This window comes from Sinocyclocheilus rhinocerous, unplaced genomic scaffold (assembly GCF_001515625.1).
Source record: "Sinocyclocheilus rhinocerous isolate Xijiao unplaced genomic scaffold, SAMN03320098_v1.1 scaffold631, whole genome shotgun sequence".
NCBI lineage: Eukaryota > Metazoa > Chordata > Actinopteri > Cypriniformes > Cyprinidae > Sinocyclocheilus > Sinocyclocheilus rhinocerous.
In genome coordinates this window covers 39,997-59,792 of record NW_015656501.1, presented here as the reverse complement: position 1 = coordinate 59,792, position 19,796 = coordinate 39,997, and the positions used below count along the sequence as shown (strand labels likewise).

General features: G+C 35.0%; 1 protein-coding gene across 2 annotated transcripts; it reads right to left on the bottom strand.

The window, feature by feature from the left end:
- Positions 1-6,971: 6,971 nt before the first annotated feature.
- On the bottom strand, positions 6,972-11,467 carry LOC107720143 (Krueppel-like factor 5). Of its 2 annotated transcripts, none has more exons than XM_016527772.1 (4): positions 11,225-11,467; positions 9,576-10,383; positions 8,160-8,219; positions 6,972-7,497 (listed from the first exon to the last, which is right to left on the bottom strand). In XM_016527772.1, exons 2-4 carry the CDS (start codon positions 10,369-10,371, stop codon positions 7,319-7,321), a joined length of 1,035 nt encoding a protein of 344 aa, XP_016383258.1. In that variant the 5' UTR covers positions 10,372-10,383; positions 11,225-11,467; the 3' UTR covers positions 6,972-7,318. The 2 variants fall into 2 exon arrangements, with proteins under 2 accessions (XP_016383258.1, XP_016383259.1); XM_016527773.1 differs by lacking the exon at positions 11,225-11,467 and adding an exon at positions 10,502-10,600.
- Between the last annotated feature and the right edge of the window lie 8,329 nt (positions 11,468-19,796).

Below are 19,796 nucleotides of genomic sequence, written 5' to 3'. Positions count from 1 at the left end.
AGTAGGAATTTTAATGTTTTTGAAAAGTCTCTTATGGTCACCAAGTCTGCATTTATTTGATCAAAAAAATATAGTAAAAACAAAAATATTATGAATTAATATTGCAATTTAAAACAACTGTTTTCTAATTTAAATAATCATGTATTATTTATATATCATATTCATATTTATATTATAATATAAAATGTAATTTATTCTTATAATGGCAAAGCCGAATTTTCAGCAGCCATTACTTCAGTCTTCAGTGTCACTTGATCCTTCAGAAATCATTCTAATATGCTGATTTGCTGCTCAAGAAACATTTCCTATTAACAGTTGTGCTTAATATTTTTGTGGGAACCCTGATACAGTTTGTTTCATGATTCTTTAATGAATAGAGTGTTATTTATTCTTTTTTTAAAATCTTATGTAACATTATAAATGTCTTTACTGTTGCATTTTAACAATGTTATGCATCCTTGCTGAATAAATATATTCATTATTTTCTTTAAAAAATCCTAATGACCACAAACTTTTGAATGTACAACAATTTAAAACATCTTTAAATCTAGGTAAATTATAAATACACTACTGTTATATTCATGATATATTGTATTATTAATTTTTGCTCATAATACAGTAATGATAGTTAACATTTGAAATGTTTAAATGTAGGCAATTGGTGTATGTAGAAATTAACATTAACCCAGTTAAATAAGTGCTGTTAAAATATTGTTCATGGTTAGGCCATGATACCTAATGAATTATTAATGTTAATGAATTCAACCTTATAGTGAAGTGTTACCAATGTACCAATTTTACAATTTTTCAACCCACATATATTTTGGCATCATCCGAGCATCACAGCAATTGAACAATCCCCAAAGTCACCAGTAGAGGGCAGCCAGTGAGCTGAATTACAATGCGATCCCTGATATGCTCTCTTTGTATTTTTCTTCTCTCTCTCTCTCTCTCTCTCTCTCTCTCTCTCTCTTTACATTTTCTTTATGCATTCTAATGTTGGAAAGTGATTCAAATATTTACTGAGCCATATCTGTTGATATTAGAATCTGTTCTAATGTTTAGTTAAGAAATTTCAAATTTCTAATTTAATTAATCATATCCTTCGTTCGTTTGTTCGTTCATTCTGTTGTTCTAGCATTCTAAGAGGGATTTCTTAAGAAACATATATATAGACACACACTACACTAAGATACTCAAAGAAGCAATATGCTGCACTTGTGTGAATACAACTAATTCTTTTTCATACTGTACCCTGATCAATTCACTGTATGTTCCATGCTGTGCCGTTCACGTTAATGTATAGGTTTTCACTGAGATGTCTAAGTTCTGTTTTTTTTTTAAAGGAGAGCTGTCAAAGTTTTCTGTCCCTGTGATCCATATATGCACTTTCAAGTGACCACAGAAAGTCTTGTGACTGCTTTTCAGATTATTAGATATTACAAGAATTTACATTCATTTTACAGTCTGTCTGTGCATGCAGGGTGATCAAACATGCTGACTAAATCTACAATCAATCACAGTTGCTGGGGCATGTAGGGACTTTTCGTCACCAACAAAAGGAAACTGAAGTCAAATGCTGTGAAAGTAAAACGTGTCAACAGAAACATTCTTTACTTAGTAACCATTTGTCCATTAGAGATGACCAATCCATTATTTGTTTGTTTGTTTGTTTATTCTGAAGTATTATGATCCACCATGTTTTATGTTCCTCACTATGTATTTGTGTACACACGTGTGTATTCTGTTGCATATGGGCTTGAACATAACATGAGCACCTTGTTTTTATGAAGTATGGAAGTAATTATTTTAAGATAGACATGACATTAATCACCAGTGTATCTTATCATCATATTCTGTATTTTGAAACGTGTCTGTAATGCGAGGCACTTCATCTGCATATGACTATTTTCTGTACAAAAAAATACTTTTAAAGATGTTGTAATATATGTGAAAGTGAAAAGATGTTGCTCCGTTTTACAGGCTGTAAATACCTATTAAAATAGGGCTTTTTTAAAAATACAAGGGATTATCTTTATATGTAATATGCCGATTTTTCAGAGACATTCATTTAGCTAATATAATAAAAAGTGTTCAGCTGTTCAGTGTGTGAGAACAATGACGGCTTGTCATCTTAAAGGGATACTTCAGCCAAAAAATGAAAAATCTGTCATCATTTACTCACCTTCATGTCATTCCAAACTTTTATGACTTTCTTTTGTAAAACACAAAAGAAGATATTTTGAAGTATTTTGTTTGGATAGTTTTTTGGACAAAAACATTCTTCAAAAAATATGTTCTTTTGTGTTCTACAGAAGAAAGTCATACAGAGTTGGAACATCATGATGAAGGGGAGTAAAAGATGACATCATTTTTCATTTTTGGCTGACCTATCCCTGTTAATGCACATGTAGGGCCGGTTTGAGTGCAACCGGTCGTAGTTGCATGCAGAACAATCAAATCAAAAGTTCAGCTCATTACAGTATTCAGGCGGTGTTGCCTCATTTATAGTAAGTTCAATGTTTTATACTGACTCTAAAAATGTGAAAAAAGCAAAAACAACCCAATGAAACGAGTGTTCACAACACAGTATTGAAGAGTCATGAGCAACAAATTTACAACTATAGTGATTAATATTATACTGGTAAGATTTAATTTCTTTAAAAACTGAAAAATAAAGGGTTGTTTTACTCAATTTTGCATTACTTTTCCTCCCCTTTGGCATTCTTATGTTTTTTGTGGCATAATTTTGTAAAGGCAAACAGGGTCAAAGTTATGCAATAATGACGAGTGCCTAGTATTATTAAGATTTTCATGGTTTCCCTGGTTTAATCACGCAGACATGACACAAAGATCTGTTCCTTTGAAATGCACTGAGCCTTATGATCCATTTTGAAGCTGTAAATATCCTGGTTGGTGTTTCTTGAACATTCTTTATGTGTCTCCTATGGAAGCTGCATAATATTTTCATGGTATTCTCATATGGAAGGACACATTTGTTTAATGAACAGGACTCTGGTTTACCTCTAACTTTATAAAGTTGTGTGAACTTCTCATGCGTCCCCAGTTATGGAAATCAAGCAGTCGCAGGAAATATTCTGAATGTTAAGACACTGGTGGTATGGCATAATACCTCCATGAATAGCATTCCCCCTCATGAGTCTCTGTAAAATATTGCCTTTGTTTATGTATTTACTTTACTTTCTTTGAAATCAAGTATTTACTCAATGGCCTTTGTTTCTGGTTTTGCTGATATTCTGTAATTATCCTTCTTGTATTTATGTATAGTGTGTGTATTGTAAATATATTCAGAGCTTTTTTTTTTGGTTTTACTGTAAAGTTGTGATATTTTACCCCGCTACACTTTAAAGGGATTCCCTTCCGATTAAATCCTGTTGGAGGATGACACATCCCGATCGTTTCAAAGGTTGAAAGTGTTTCAGATTTATTTTACTTCTTCAGAAGTTGTCTAAATATTCTGTGCTTTTTGCTATATTCTCTGTATTTTCTTTTCTTTCTTTCCTTTTTTTTCCCAGAAGATTGAGCTATGAATTGAAATTGAGGTTACACATTATACTTGTTTGATAATCTAATCGGAGGCATGGAAGTTAATAAACTTGCATTTTGTAAGGAACATATTGGCATAAACTCATGTTTTTATATTTACTTAATTATAATTTTTGCCCCATGGATTCCCATAATTTTTAATGGGTTTTTATACTATTTTGGATTTGAGTAACATAACATTACACTAGTTCCTAACAAGCTAAGTACTACTACACCATTTTAAATAATAATGATAATAGTAAATCAAATCCTGAGGGAACTAATAGCAAATTAGCAATACTGGCTGGGCAAAAAAATTATTTAATGATAGCTCTATAGAAATGATACACTATCATTCAAAAGTTTGGTGTCAGTCACTTTTATTATTATAATTTTTTTTTTTTTTGTAAATAAGTTAATCCCTTTCGGCATTCAGCCAGGGCACATTAAATTGAACAAAAGTGACATTAAGGGCATTAATAATGTTACAAAAGAGTTTAAATAAATGCTGTACTTTTGTACTTTCTAGTCATCAAAGAATCCTGAAAAAAATGTACCATAGTTTTCACAGAAATATTAAGCAGCACAACTGTTTTCAACATTGATAATAGAAATAAGTTTCTTGAGCACCAAATCAGCATATTACAAATCAGAATAATTTCTGAACGATCACATGACACTGAAGACTAAAGTAATAGCTGCTGAAAATTCAGCTTTGCCATCACAGGAATAAAATGTATAATAAAATATAAGACAGTTATTTGAAATTGTAGTATTTCACAATATTACTGTAATTTTGTTAAATAAATGCAGCCTTGGTGAGGGTAATGTTAAAATCTCTCAGATGAACAACATTCTGGGCTACTAATTGTTGTTGTTGTTGTTTTGTGAAACATTTCCATTGATATTGCTTTCATACCAGTGTGATTTTGTGGGAATAACATCACAGTGATCCTATAAGTGCTTTCAGTAAATGGCATTCACTAAAGAGGATCACAGCTGAGCTACTGTTTGATCCATACTCTCATCTGCAAAGATCATCTAAATGTCAGGTCAAATAGTGAATTAAACTATTGTTCCTTTCCATGAAAGAAAATAAATGAGTTCCCTATTGACACAAGGCTTTTAAAAGAAACATGAAGGCATTGACTTCACGATAACAATCTTCCTCAGAGACAAAGCAGCTGGGCTGATTCTGGGCATGTTTAACAAGTATTATATAACAAAGAATCTTAAAGTTACTAGCTGGCAGTCACTAATAATCAAATAACATCACTCTGTTTGGCCAGTGAGTCTTCACAGGCACAATGTGACTGTGCTGACTTAGCATGCAGCTAGCATGCTAACCTCTGCTAAAAAGAGGCCAGACAGACTAAAATCACACCATAAGCTGGAAAATAGGCCTATGTCCTCAAAAGTGGCAATTGTCTTGTATTTTACTTAAACACTTTACCTTTGTTTGATAAATACTAAAAAAAACCTACACCTTTTCATCTTAGTATTTGTTAGCATACATGCTTCTGAAGCTACAGTACAGTATCTGTGATATCTCCACATATAATCCTGGAGTTTAACAATACAACATCATACAGTCTATTCACTTGGTGTATTTGTTCCTGTGTGGGCCTACCTGTTATTTATTTTGGGACAATAGCATATACTAATAATATACTAAACTAAAAAGTGAATTGCTCATGTTCAGAATCGGATGCTTATGTAAGAACTGATTCAGAAAATAATATACACCCTAGTGATGAAAAGAATGCATTCTGTAAATGTCAGATTATTTTCATGACTGAGGCCTTTCTACTGTTACTCAGTGATTTGTATACAGGCAAGATAATTATAGTATCAATTTAAATGGGTGTTACCACTCAACACTATCAACTTTTAACTCTGTGATTTCAAATCTGACAGCCTGTATTAGCAACTGTAACCACACCTCCATTTATTCACCTAATCACATGTGAGCCATGATGTCGGGACATTCCAGTTTAACCCAACAGACTAAGACTTTAAAGATCTGCTTCCATATTATGTGTAATAACAGTAATGATGTATGTATTTAACATTAACTGTACTCATTTAAGTGCTGCAAATTAGAGTGATTAATGGGTGTGTTTAACATTTCATTCTTAAGCAGTTTGAACCTTTAATTACAGCAATTAGAGTTTTTCTCTTTCTGTTTTGGTCACCAAATGAAGAACTTCTAGTTACAAATCTTGAACACGGAACACTGTGAAACCTTGTATTACGTTACCTCAGATAAAAACAAACCCCATATGTACCCAATCTATATTACTCCCATCTCAGGAACAACATCAGCTTGTCATCTGTAATGAGTCTCTTCTGTTACGCATTTGAAATCTCTGAAAAATAAGGCGGCAATTATTTGTATCACTGTAATGGAAAATAAGAGGTTTTATGGGGCCACACATACAGATGTAACACACACCATAAGCCAAACCAACTAATGTAAACAATCAGCTGCCACATTGTTCCACATAATGCGGCCATTTAGAGCATTATTAGTTTGAACAAAGATTTCTAAAACCACTTCCCAGTAACCCGGTGCACATTTCATGTGAGTGCTGAGTTACATTAAAAAAAATATAAATAAAAAAAATCTGTGCAAAATAAATTCACACCATATGTACATTTAAAGCTATCATTTATCCCAAACAAATGCATAGTAAGGAAAATAAACAACTATGGAAGTAATCGATATCCAACCTGTCGTCTTGCCAGGAAAAATACAGCATTTGTACCACTTGTTGCATTTCAGTAAAAGATAGGAATTAACATATAGGAGTTCCATCAATCTTCAGATTGTGCTCTTTCAAACATTTTGCCTACGTAAAGCGAATCATCTTCGAAACATATATTTTGGACTTCATCCAACTCTTTGGTGTTCTGAAGCTACATTTAATTTTCTAATTACCCGATGACTCCTGCACAAATTTCTGACGTTTCTTATCAAGTGCTGCTTGAGACGTTAATTCATTGTGACTCTGCGTTTGTGGCTCACATTCTCATGACTGTTCTTCAGTTTGGTTCTACAACCAAGACTACAGCTCATTTTATGATTTACCTTGTGATACAAGTAGGAATAGTCATTTACAGGAATATTCTGGGTTCAATAAAAGTTAAACTCAGTTAATAGAACTTGTGGCATAATGCAGATTACCACAAAAATTTATTTCAACTTTCAAAATCTGGTTTACAGTGAACAATTACAGTAGAAGTGAATGGGGCCAATCTTGTAAATATTAAAATGTTCAATGTTTCAATAGTATAGCCACAAGATGTAAACAATATTTTTTGACACTTTTGAGATCAACATTATGCCACAAATGATGTCAACTAATTGTAAATTGTATTAAACCTGGAATATTGCTTTAAAGAAGATTAAAACGGCCCACAAGTCCTTGAACATTGTACATTTTATGTGGCACCTCAATTCTACAAGGTAAAAAAGGCACATTAAAAGTAGTCATAAAAGAAGATCTCTAAGTATGCAGACAAACAAACAAAGAAAGAAACAAACAAACATGTCAAAAGAATGTCCCATCTGGCAAATGAGCCAAGTTCTCATCAATTAGCTGGTTTTGTGACCACAGGAGCCGTACCGACGACAGGGTTTGGTCCTGTTGTACCTGATGAACTGCCAAAACCCAAGATTAACCAACACACCCAAATCCTAATTAGTATCATCAACAGAGGTCCTGATAGCCCTCCCGCGGCACCGTCAGAACAACGAGAGCGGGCGGCTCTAGTTCTGGTGTCTTTTCATGTGGAGGGCCAGGTGGTCCGATCGGGAGAAGCAACGGCTACATACGGCGCACTGGAAAGGTTTGGCCCCCGTGTGCTTCCTGAAGTGGCGCGTTAGCTCGTCAGAGCGGGCGAATCGCCAGTCGCACCCCTCCCATGAGCACTTGTATGGCTTTTCGCCTGCAATAAAACATAGGCCAATACAGGTTGAGGGGAGAGCACCACCACAATTTGATGAGATAAAACGCTGTGTACTGCGTAATAATGGCAAGATAAGGTCTTTCCATAGAGTCACACTCATAGGCTGCACGCAATAACATACAGTCTGACCAGTATAGTCTGGTTCACAAACAAATGACAAATGTCTAATCTGGTTCTTTTTAGTGAATCAAATAAACTGAGCACAACCACTGTAGTACCTTTTATGACCAAATGACCCTTATGAGCCAGTCCGTTTAATAAATAATTCAAAATGACTCAGTCAAGTAACCATTTGAATCCGTCTTATGGATTCTTCACTGAATGGACTCAGCATATCTGTGACTGGCTAGTGGCTACTGAATCAACATCAAGTTATCGTTTCTTTCAGTGATGGAATTCACATTAAAAAATACATAAATAATAAATAAAAATGTATAATATTTTATATTAGAATGTTTTACAAATAAATACATTTCACAGATCACATCAGTTGGTAAAGATAAGTTTTGATTGTGTTGATTAGTATATTTGTTACATAAATAGCAGTTGAACTTTATTGAAATATTGTGACGGCAATTCCACACTGACGATTGTGTGAACAGCTCTCTTGTTTGTGTGATATTGCTTATGAAATGTCTTACCTGTGTGAGTACGTAAATGAGCCTTCAAATGTGAGGACTTGGTGTAGACCTTCTTACATCCTGATGCACAAGAATACAATAAATGTTAATACATATCATAACTTTTAAAATTAAAGCTCATATCCATTATATAAACATTAAAGGGATAGTTTGCAAAAAAAAAAAAAAAGAATATTCTGTGAATTTCATTCCAAACCTGCTTGACTTTCTGTCTTCTGAGGAACACAAAAGCAGATATTTAAAAAAAAGTCTCAGTGTTTTTGTCCATAAAAAAAGGCAAAGAAGTTCTTTAAAATAATATTACTTTGTGTTCCACAGAAAAAAAATTAAGTAATGTAGGTTAGGAACAACACAAGGGTGAGGAAATTTTCATTTTGGGGTGAACTATCCCTTTGAACTAACATTCTGACCAGCTCTGACATGTCCAGCAGCCTCATATACAATGTCAAAAGGTTTCACCATTGTGTCCTAAGCCTCTTAGTCAGTCAAAGTCCAACCTAGAGATCGGTAATTGCCCGAAGTTTAGTCATGTCAGTCCACAGTATCTATTCAGCAACAATAAATCATCTGAATAGCCATTTAAGCCTGCGCTGCGTCATATGGACTATGTGGTAGGCCTGTCACGATAACAACTTTTTGTTGTGCGATATATTGCCTCAGAAATAATTACGATAAGCGATATTATTGTCATTTTAAAGACCATTTTATGCCACTGAATATATAATCATAATGTAACAGCATAATAATGCTAGAAGGTCTACACACTTCCAAATGACCACAAACTTTTAATTTTTAAGAATATTTAGATCATGGAAATTAAGTATCAAAATATTAGATACCTTAAAAAACCTGAATAAATAGTAAATAAACATTTTCTAACAAAAAGTGCAAAGTAGAAAAAAGAAAAATGCACAAAGAACTTGTATGGAGATTTTTCCATCTACAGATTTTTCCCTGACCTTCTTTTCTCTGTAAATTAAGGGTGCACACTATTGCTGAAAAACACAATCACTACTTAGCAGTCAGATGTCCGTATGCACAAAGGCACAGATCCCTAAACAAGGCCATATCTGCAGATGAAACTTTTTTTGTAGAAGCATTTTTTAAATGTGAACTAGCACCTCATGACTACACCACATTATGTACGAGAAGCTGCAAAAGACACAGGCGCAAGTGGAATGTACAAAACATGGTGACATTAATTTTTAAGTAAATATAATGGGCGATATATTGCGTCACCAAAAATGATTGAGGTCATGTACAAATATTGCGCGATAAGACGATTTATTGATTATTGCGACTGGCCTACTATGTGGAAAAAGCTGCAGCTTCCTTTTAAGGCCTTGAATATTATGTCAAATAAAGTGCATGCTATAATCACATACTGAAGTGTCTAGATGCTAAATTCAATCTCACCTGGTACATCACAGTGATGTATTCTCCTTTTGTCTAGATCGGGATTGTTTCTGCGGTTGTATTGGGCAGGTACTGCTTGTGTTTGGACAGAAAGTGCTGGTCCAGGGGTAAGACCTGCCATTTTAGATGCCATGCTGGCAGCATATGATGGAGGTGGCGATAAGTTCTGTATGAGTTCTTTCCTCCTGTCAGGGCTGCCCGGTTCTGAGTTTGGAGGGGAGGGTGGTAGATAGGCTGCCCTCTTCTGAGGATGCTGACCAAACTGGGCAGGTAGCGAATATCCACTGCTGCTCATATTACAAAGCGGTCTTTCTGCAATATGGCTGGGTTGTGGGTGAATGCTGTTATATGTCGGCATTGGATGGCATGTGGCATTGTGGGAATCTGTGCAAGAGTGGCCACCAGGCACACTGGGCTCGAGCTCCGAATTCAACAGCTGAAAAAGTGGAACGTCTGGGAATTCGAGGGATGGCGTCTCATGCTTGATGTAAACATTGCTACCCGTTTCCACAGCTGGGCTGTAGAGGTTTGTGTACTCTGGGTGCGTCATGGTGGACGCTACCGAGCCCTGGCAACTGGAGTAGTTGAAAGACGAATGCAGAGGTTCCGACTTTATCTGTGGTGCCGCAGACCTCACAGGTCTACACATGCCGGTCCGTAGGTAGGTGACGTCTGGTAAAAAAACATTCATGTTTATGCTGTAAGGTGTGCCTTGGTCCATCGTCATGGAATTGTCTTGACAAAACTTCTTATGGTCTGACAACGCTTGAAACTGAGGCGGCAGGTATCCATCCATGTCTTTTCTGATCTGAGGAACAGAAAAAAATGGGTATTTATTCACCACAAAAACATACAATACATGAACAGAAACAAGTTTGTTCAGCTATACCAAAACAATTATCCTCGAAAATGTAGCAAAAATCTACGTTAAGCTGGTTAGCATGTCCCTGTTAGCCAGATGCTGTAACCTCTGTATTCTCACTGTATTCCAACAAAATCGCAAATATTTCATTATGTTACAGTTTTACCAGTGTCTGGTTCTTTTTTAGGCTTTTAAAAGCACAAATTGTGTTCACATCACAGTTCAGAACGGTTGTTCAGTGATGGTTTTGGGACTGTGTGAGTTCTTATGGTGCCATCAGCATGACACTCAACAGTGATTAGTCACATGGTTTTTACCACTCTGCTGATTGGCTCAAAACATTGCATTTTTCCTGCCAAGCAACTGCCATTGACATGGGAACGCTAATGGATTGCTTTCTTCACTTATTACATATACCTCTTTGGCATTAATCCTCTGAGCTTGCTAGTAAGCAATGCAGAAATTCCTGAGAAATTACAAAACAAGTTCAGAGGAATGCATCTTCAAACTGACTGACTTTTTTGTCCAATTATGTTCACATGTAGATCCACACTCTTAAACTCAAACTCAAACTCAAAGATCCAATTAAAATTTTTGCCATTTTCAAGTCAACTTGTGTGCATACACAGTATATATATATCGTACTGGAGAAAACATTACTATGAAATGAGCTGTGCAGCGATTATGTTATGTTTTAGATCAAAAGCATAAATAACACAGGCATTTCGGAAAGCTTGCCACCCAGCACTGTTTACCAATGTAACATGCGATTACAGATTCACTCTACCAGAATGTGATGCTTTGATGGAGTGTCATTAAATCCACTGTAATCGTCCTCTCTCAATGCCTCGCTCAGTTCTTAGAGGTGTTTTATTCTAGCCGAGGATCCTGCTCAACAAAGCGTTGCCCATAACCGCATGTCTTCTGCTGAAATAAGCTGGAGATCACGTCATTCAATACACCGCGAATGAGAACGACACGACAGACAACCAGAGATGTCAAGCGCTTAACGCGTTTGACAAGACAAATTACGCAAATGCCTCGTTTCAATGCCTCAAAACGGGGCGGGGCTTTGTCATCATACATTTAATAATTCACCCAAACAGATTTTTAGGATCTGTAATAGTCTTGTGAAGAAAATGAAAACATGGTAATGCACTGTAAAATAAATAAATAAGTTTGTATGTATGTATTATTATATATTATTAAAACTGGCTGCTGAAATTGCCAGAACTTTATCATACAAATACAGATCTTTTGGTGTAGTATATTTTTAGTGGTGTATGCCGTTAAATCATATAATTTTTGCATACCAACCTATTTTAGCTATTAAAAATGTTTGTTACTGTGAAATGTACTAATAAAAACACAGATGGAACCCAAAGTTAATCAGAATCGACCTGTCCAGCAACTGTGACAAATACAAATGTATGTTTCACACATACAAATACAAAACACCATAATAACATAACTGACAATTAAGTAATGCAAACATCAACTAAAACATACAATGCAACACTCCAATTCAGACAAATGTGAGGATACATATTGTCAATGTAACAATAAATATTGCCATTTTGAATATTAATTCTGCATTTGAGGTTAAAAAGTATATAAATGTTTTTTTTGTTTTTGTTTTTTTATGAAAATAGCAGATCGCTTCTCTAAGACCCTTATTCCTCTGCTGGGGTTGTGAAGAGCCCTTTGAAACTGCAATTTGAACCTTCAGTCCATTGGCCACCACTGAAGTCCATTATATGGAGAAAAATCTTGGAACTTGGAACCTCAAAAACCTTAATTTCTTTGCGACTGAAGAAAGAAAGACATGAACATCTTGAATGACATGGGGGTGAGTAAATTATCAGGATTTTTTTTATTCTGGAAGTGGACTACTCCTTTAATGATTACAGACCTGTTGCCCTTACATTTGTGGTCATGAATTCATTTGAGAGACTGGTGCTGGCTTATCTGAAGGACATCACTGGACCCCCTGTAGTTTGCTTATCGAGCAAACAGGTCTGTGGATATAATGCAGTCAACATGGAACTGCATTATATCCTTCAACATTTAAACAAACCAGGGACTTGTGTGGGCATCCTGTTTGTGGACTTCAGTTTGGCATTCAATACAATCATCCAAGCACTCCTCCAGACCAAACTAACCCAGCACTCTGTTCCCTGCTCTATTTGTCAATAGATCACCAGTTTTCTGACAGATAAGCAACAGCTATAGTGAGACTGGGGAAATTCATGTCAAACAGTCGCACCATCAGCACTGGCACCCCTCAGGGATGTGTTCTCTCCCCACTGCTCTTCTCCCTCAACACCAACGACTGCACCTCTACTGACCCCTCTGTCAAGCTCCTGAAGTTTGCAGACAACACTACAGTCATCAGCCTCATCCGGAACGAGAAGCGAGACTGAGCAGATGGCTGTCTGGTGCAGTCTTAACAACCTGGAGTTGAACACGCTCAAAACAGTGGACATGATCGTGGACTTCAGGAGAAAACCCCCTGCACTCACCATCATGAACAGCTCTGTGGCAGCAGTAGAGTCATTCAGGTTCCTGAGCACCACCATCTCTCAGGACCTGAAGTGGGACAATCACATTGACTCCATTGTTAAAAAGGCCCAACAGAGATGGTCCTTCCTTCGTCAGCTGAGGAAGTTCAACCTGCCACAGGAGCTGCTCACACAGTTCTACTCAGCCATTGAGTCTGTCATGGGCACTTCAGTAACTGTCTGGTTTAGCTCAGCTACAAAATCAGATATCAGAAGACTACAGAGGACAGTTTGGACTGCTGAAAGATGAGCAATACCACTTTTCTTTACTTAATACTACCCTACATTTTACTCCATTCCTTGTCAATTCTATTCTATTCCATCTATATACCACAACTGCACATACAAATCTTGTCTATTTCTCTCTCTCTCTCTCTATATATATATATACAGTGGGTACGGAAAGTATTCAGACCCCCTTAAATTTTTCACTCTTTGTTATATTGCAGCCATTTAAGCTTATTTATTCAGCTTTCAGATGTTGTATAAATCTCAATTTCTAAAAATTGACCCTTATGACTGGTTCTGTGGCCCAGGGTCACAAATGACTTTGTGTGCCATTGAGAAGGTGATTAACACCTGTTTGAGTTTATACCCACTGTATATAGTATCTAACCAAATAACATATTTTTAGTGAAGCATTTTCACATTATTTGAACAAAAAAAATTTTATTTATTTTTTTTATATTATAAATAAAGTGAGACTAAATGTCTGAAATTGGTTACCAAAGTGTTTAAATTAAATTAAATTAATGGCCTTGTTATAATGTTATAAATTATAACACAACAGTTTCCCCAACAACACTTCAAGGTAATCAGACCAGATAAGACACACCAAAAACTATTCTTTTGTATTTGACTTATGAGATCCTTAATCCACATGAATGAATACAGTATGGAATTCCATGGAATGGGTTAATTCTCATTCATGACCCCCCTCCCTCCCTCTCCCTCGGGCCATATGTGCTGGTATGCAAAACTGCTTGACTGCACTGCAGCTGCCTGTGTGGATTGCATGTTTTATGCCAACATGCTAGGAGAAGTGTTGAACTAGGCAGAGTTGCTGCCAGGGAAAAATATCAGGAATGTTTTGTTTAAAATAGCACATGATCATAACGATCACTTGGAATGCCTGGGTAGGCTGATTTGTGGACGAATTTTATGTCACTTAAGGAAAATTGAGTTCATAAAATCTGTTATGCTATAAAAATATCAAACAAACAAACAAAAAAATCTCAATTTACAGTTACAGGAAGTCAGACAAGCATGTTTGGCTGGCTGAATTATCAAGTTAAATATGTAGAAAACGTTAACACTCAAAATGTTGCTAATTATTAGTGAAAATGTGCCTGGAAGTTTCATTTTATTATGAAAGGAAATCAATGTTATAATAAATTAAACATAAAGTATGTGTTAGCATGACAAATGAGTTGTGATGTCATTCATATGTGAACCTGCATTGTCCTGCTTTACAGAAGTATTTGAAAACCAAACATAGATATATTAGCAAAACAAAGACACATGTTGGACAGGTTTAGAGATTTGTTCTGAGGCCGGACAAACCACTGAAACTGGAACAATGTGATGGACCTCTGATGTTTCTATCAGATCATTTCAACCAGATTATTTTTCTGTGTAAAATACTACAATAAAGGCATAAATGAAAATCCTGTCATCAATCATTCACCCTCAAAACCTCTATGACTTATTTTCAACTGTGAAACATTTATACAAGATATTTTTTTAAATTGTCTTAATTTATATATATTTTTTCATTTATGTTTTTGCCAGTGTCAGTGGGGTCCAGTGTTGTTTTGGACCCCACTGACATTGACAAAAATAAATAAATAAATAAAATTAAGACAATTTTCAAAACATGTTAAATATTCCACAGATGAAATAATGCTTGTGATATTGTGGAGCATAAACAAATGTGCAAAAACCAGATTTTTCATTGATTTCATTTCATTGATGTGTTTGTCATGAAGTCTTATTTGTGACATACATGCACAAACACTTTGTTTTGCCATGCCTATGCCTCATTGCCAAATGTTAAATCAAGATCCACTGATTCTAGTTATGTATTGAATGCGCATCAAAGGCAAGTATTTTCTGTTGCTCATTAGAGAATTTAAGGATCATAGCAGCCAGGGAGCATCTGTTGATGTTGGCACATGGACATCAGCATATGAATGCAAATAATTCATGTTGCATGTCATTAAAAACTCAGGATATGCTGACAATTGGATGCCAGACTTCAGAAAATGCAAAGCATGTGAGTGAGCATCTACTGTACATTAACTAATAAGGTGAAACTCACATGATTAAAAACTGTTTTCCACAGACGAATTGTGAATTCTTATTTTTTATCATTTACAAGTTAAAATCATCGTAAAAAATGCCATGTATAATGCAAATGTATTCTATTTTAACACAACATTCATGACATATACAAACTACAGAGTGAGGTCTTTGGTGTTTTGAAAGCATTTGCATTAAGTGGTCAAATTCTCTCAAGCTCAGTAAATATCGATGCACTTTAGAAAATATATTTTATCCTGAAATTCAAATTCAATACATTTATTATTTAGGTTTTCTCAGAGGGATTGCATTGATCACCAATTGTGTTCATATTCTGTGATATTTTAAAAAGTTATTATGTCAAGTGTAAAGTTGGAGTTTTAAAGGGTGTGGTGTGTCAGGAATCCAGGATTATGGGTGGCTTACTGAAAGAGCTATTTAAGATAATATTTTATGCTTGATGGCACTGAAAATAACTACTTAATCCATGTGAGTATTTGTGTTTATATGACACGTGAACCAGCACATAGACAGAAAAGAAAAATAGATAGAGAGAGATATGTGTGAATTACCTTTGGTTTTATTGATGAATATGGGCATCTTCAGGATTTCTAATAATGGGAAATGTAGATTAGACAAGTACAAACTGTTATAAGCAAAGAGCAGAGCACCACTGAGACATCTAGACATCATTGTAATTTGTTTTTGTTTTTAGGTTACATTTAAAATATAAACATATGGGGACATAAGGTTTTAACCGCAGTTATGTAGATATGTGAGAGAGAAAAAAATGTTGAAAAAATATTTATTTTTTACACTGTGGATTACTGTAGCTAAAAAAAAAAAATCAAAGCTGTTTTTTGGAAGATGGTTATTCCGATGACGGCTCAGCAGAAATATCAAAGTCTTCAGTCTTTTGCACTCATCAGAGGTTCAGTGTGTACTCCAAGTGCAATTTATGGCAAAAGCTGGTTGCGTGTTAATAACTAAATTGACTGTGAGTCAATCTTAGGCTTTTGATGAAGAGATTTATATGATTATGTATAAACACTGTTAACCCAATTTGTCTGGTAGGAGATATCAATCATAGGTTCTCTCTTTCTCTGGGGCCAGACTCACATGTAAGACTCACTTTTTAATTTGGCTGAGCTATATTTGGGAAACAAAACTGAAAAACTCTTACATTAGCTGGCTAGCATCATCATATTTTGCCTGGTTATATCCTCCTGAGAACCAGAAAAAAAGCTTTGTGAATTTAGTATTTTTTCATGGCTTTACATTGTTTACAGGACATCCAGACTTAAAACTGTGACATGTGAGGTCTCAGATAAATTCACTAAAATATAATGTCCACTACAGAGACAAAAACTCCATAGCTGGGTCTCAGGAGGATAGGCTCACCAATAACAGTCACACTTATCCACCAATGAATTCTGTCAACACAATTATATTATGGAGTGATAACAAAAATACTAGCAGACTGTTTAGACTGCGTTGGTGAAAAAAGAATGCATCTATTTAGGACTACATCTATCAGATTAGGAAACAGTAGGCATTTCTGTTTAAACCCATAAACTATAACCAAATTCATGTAAATTCAGCCTAATCTCTGTATAATATTGTGGCTGCCATAATTTTGTGGATCTTTGATCTTTCAAATTCACCAAGCCTAGCTGTAGAAAAAAAAAAATATTTTATATATATATATTAATTATGAAGCTGTTTAGGTTTCAAATTCACCAAGCCTAGCTGTAGAAAAAAAAAATATATTTTATATATATATATTAATTATGAAGCTGTTTAGGCAAAATTATGATAATTTGAAAGTAATAAGAAAAGCAATCATGTGAAAATTATTTTTGAGTTTCCCAGTCAGACTATTCATAAAACCTAAATAAGTTTTTTGAATGGGTTTTTGTTTAGATGGTTGAAATAAGGTCTATGATTAACACAAGCTGAAAATATTTTCATGTTTTATTCTTAAGTAATACTAACAAAATACATCAGTAATACAACCTTTTGATTTTGTTTGAAAAGTTTTTACTTGAAAAATGTGGTTGCTAACAAATGGCTAAATTGGACAACAGAGGTTGTCGTGGACATTAAACATCATCATGCTGAACATGTAAACCTCTTTTACAGCCTTTTAGTGTTTATAATCACATTCTTGCAAACTATTATAACTGATCAAGACTGAAAGTGTTGTGGTGGTGATGTTGGAGTGGGTGGTTTAGTTCGTTTATAAGCCTACGTTTAGCCTTTTTATTCCTGGCAATTGTATTTAGGCTTCAAAATTCATAAAAGTTGTGATCACTGGTGAAGATTATAATGATGAACAAAACATGCAAGAATTTTTAACTTTTGCTGGTCACAGGTCTTATTTTCTGCAATAATCGAAAAGCCAATGGAAAAATGCTATTGTGTGTGTGTGTGTGTGTGTTTCCCGAGGGAAGGTGATGCTAACTTCTGGGTTGGCCCACTGTAAGCAACTGGATTTTGTTAAGGGGTCAAGGTTTGGCTAAACCAGTTAGCCTCATGAGCCACGAACTGAGTTTCCATAAGCAAACATGGCAGCAAACAATTACATAAGAATAATAAATAATATTTTATAGCATAAGTAGGCTATTTGAGATATATAAATTAATACACAGTAATTCATAGAAATAACTCTGCTGTCACCGAAATCTGAAAGATTTCACTGAAAGCTTCTTTTACTAAAGGAAGAGATGGCAACCTTGGCTTTTCATTGGAGAAAGCAGCGTGAAACACACGCGCCTTTGTAAGCGAATCACATAACGGACCTGACGTCATTAAATCACCTGCCGCAAAATTGTCACAAAACAGTTATTTTTTTCGTAATAAACACCAATTATAGCGCACTCCAATATGTAAACAAGTTAAAAATTATCAGAAATGGCAAGCTGTTTCCACACAAAATTAGTTTAGCCTATTCAGCGTCCAGCAACTACTTCGTTTATTTTTCTTTTATGTTATATGTCTTTTATGTATGTTTACGTTACTGGATTCTGCGATAATAATAATAATCTTGAAGGCTCCCTTAAGGACGTCCAGAGATTATTACGGTAATATTACGCTATAATATCTTCCTTTTTACCGGAAGTGGTTAACATGTGGTATAACTTTCCTATCAACATTTGAAACATGCCCGAAGGACTACTAAATTAAATAAGAATCAACATCCAAAATAGACTCGCTTTTCAGCTTTCTTCAATGAGAAAACTTAACGCAGCGTGAGGTAACCTATAGTGTTATTGAAACGCTTTCTCTGTGTTAATGATGTTTGCATTGACACTTCTGTAATTAATTTTGTACAGAAGTCTTGATTAATATACCGTAGATTCACATATCTTTAGTCATGGCTTTGTCCGCCACTGTTTTTGATGACATAAAATCGTGAAAATTTGATCTAGGCCACAGGTCTTGTCAGAGGTAGGTCAATCTTACTGTAGTGTCAGCTCACTGCCTCTAGATGGCATTGTTTAGTCGTCAGACAGCCAGTCATCTAGGATCTAACTCTGAATATGAGGATTAAAAAAAAACCCTTTCTGTTATTAATAGGATATTCTATTCTAATATATTCTATTCTGCTTTGAGATTTATTATTATTATTATTACTATTACTAGTTGTAGTAGTAACAATAATTAGTAGCCAAATTGTAGTAGCATTAAACTAGTACTAAATTCTATAGTGTTATATGTAATTCATTTATTTGATACAGTGTACAATGAACACAAGTGTGAGCCTTTTAAGCCAATAGAACTGCTTCTTTGAGCATAATGTAAGTTGTTGTAATAATTTAGTGATTTAAATACATTTATAGAGCTGCTCATAATGCTATCAAATTTAATTTGCAAATGAGGGAACTAGATCTCTCTAGAGTAGCCCAATAAGGTATGAAAAAGTTTTGATCCAATTATGTTTTCCCCCGTGCGTCACAATCATCCGTGATTGTGTTACAACAGATGACAATACACACTCCATCGGTTTGTCTTTGTCTGTGCATTTTATTTGACACAGTTTCATTTCCTTCTGATCTTTGCAATCGTTTCCACAACATTATTTTTTGCTTGTTTGTAAGAGAGAACACAAGTGTAATGTTACTCTCTGGGGAAAAGTTCAATATCATTTGTTAATTAAATGGATTAATTTAATTACAGTAGCTCCAAAAACATTCATCAATATAATTGTTCCTCTAGCTCCAATTTAATTAATGTTTAAGTGAAAACAAGACTGTTTCAAATGTACATAATACTTCCCCCCTTGCCCCATGCCGCCTATTCATTTTCCCTCTCTGATCCTCATCGCACAAAAGCCTGTCAGTGTTTGTTTGATTTTCAATGATACAGCATCGCTGAAACCAAACATTTATTACAGCAATTTAATTTAACCTCTCGACAGGCTTTTACAAGACGACCAGAGAGATAGTATCAGTGAAAGGCACTCGGTGTTCAGTTATTAATCTCCTGCCGCCGTTG

Excerpts from the sequence above, each read along its gene's own strand:
- LOC107720143 (XM_016527772.1), bottom strand. The coding sequence starts at position 10,371 with ATGGATGGATACCTGCCGCCTCAGTTTCAAGCGTTGTCAGACCATAAG. Across the intron at positions 8,220-9,575 it reads ACATCACTGTGATGTACCAG|GATGTAAGAAGGTCTACACC; the intron begins GTGAGATTGAAT and ends CTTGTGCATCAG. Across the intron at positions 7,498-8,159 it reads TCATTTACGTACTCACACAG|GCGAAAAGCCATACAAGTGC; the intron begins GTAAGACATTTC and ends GTTTTATTGCAG.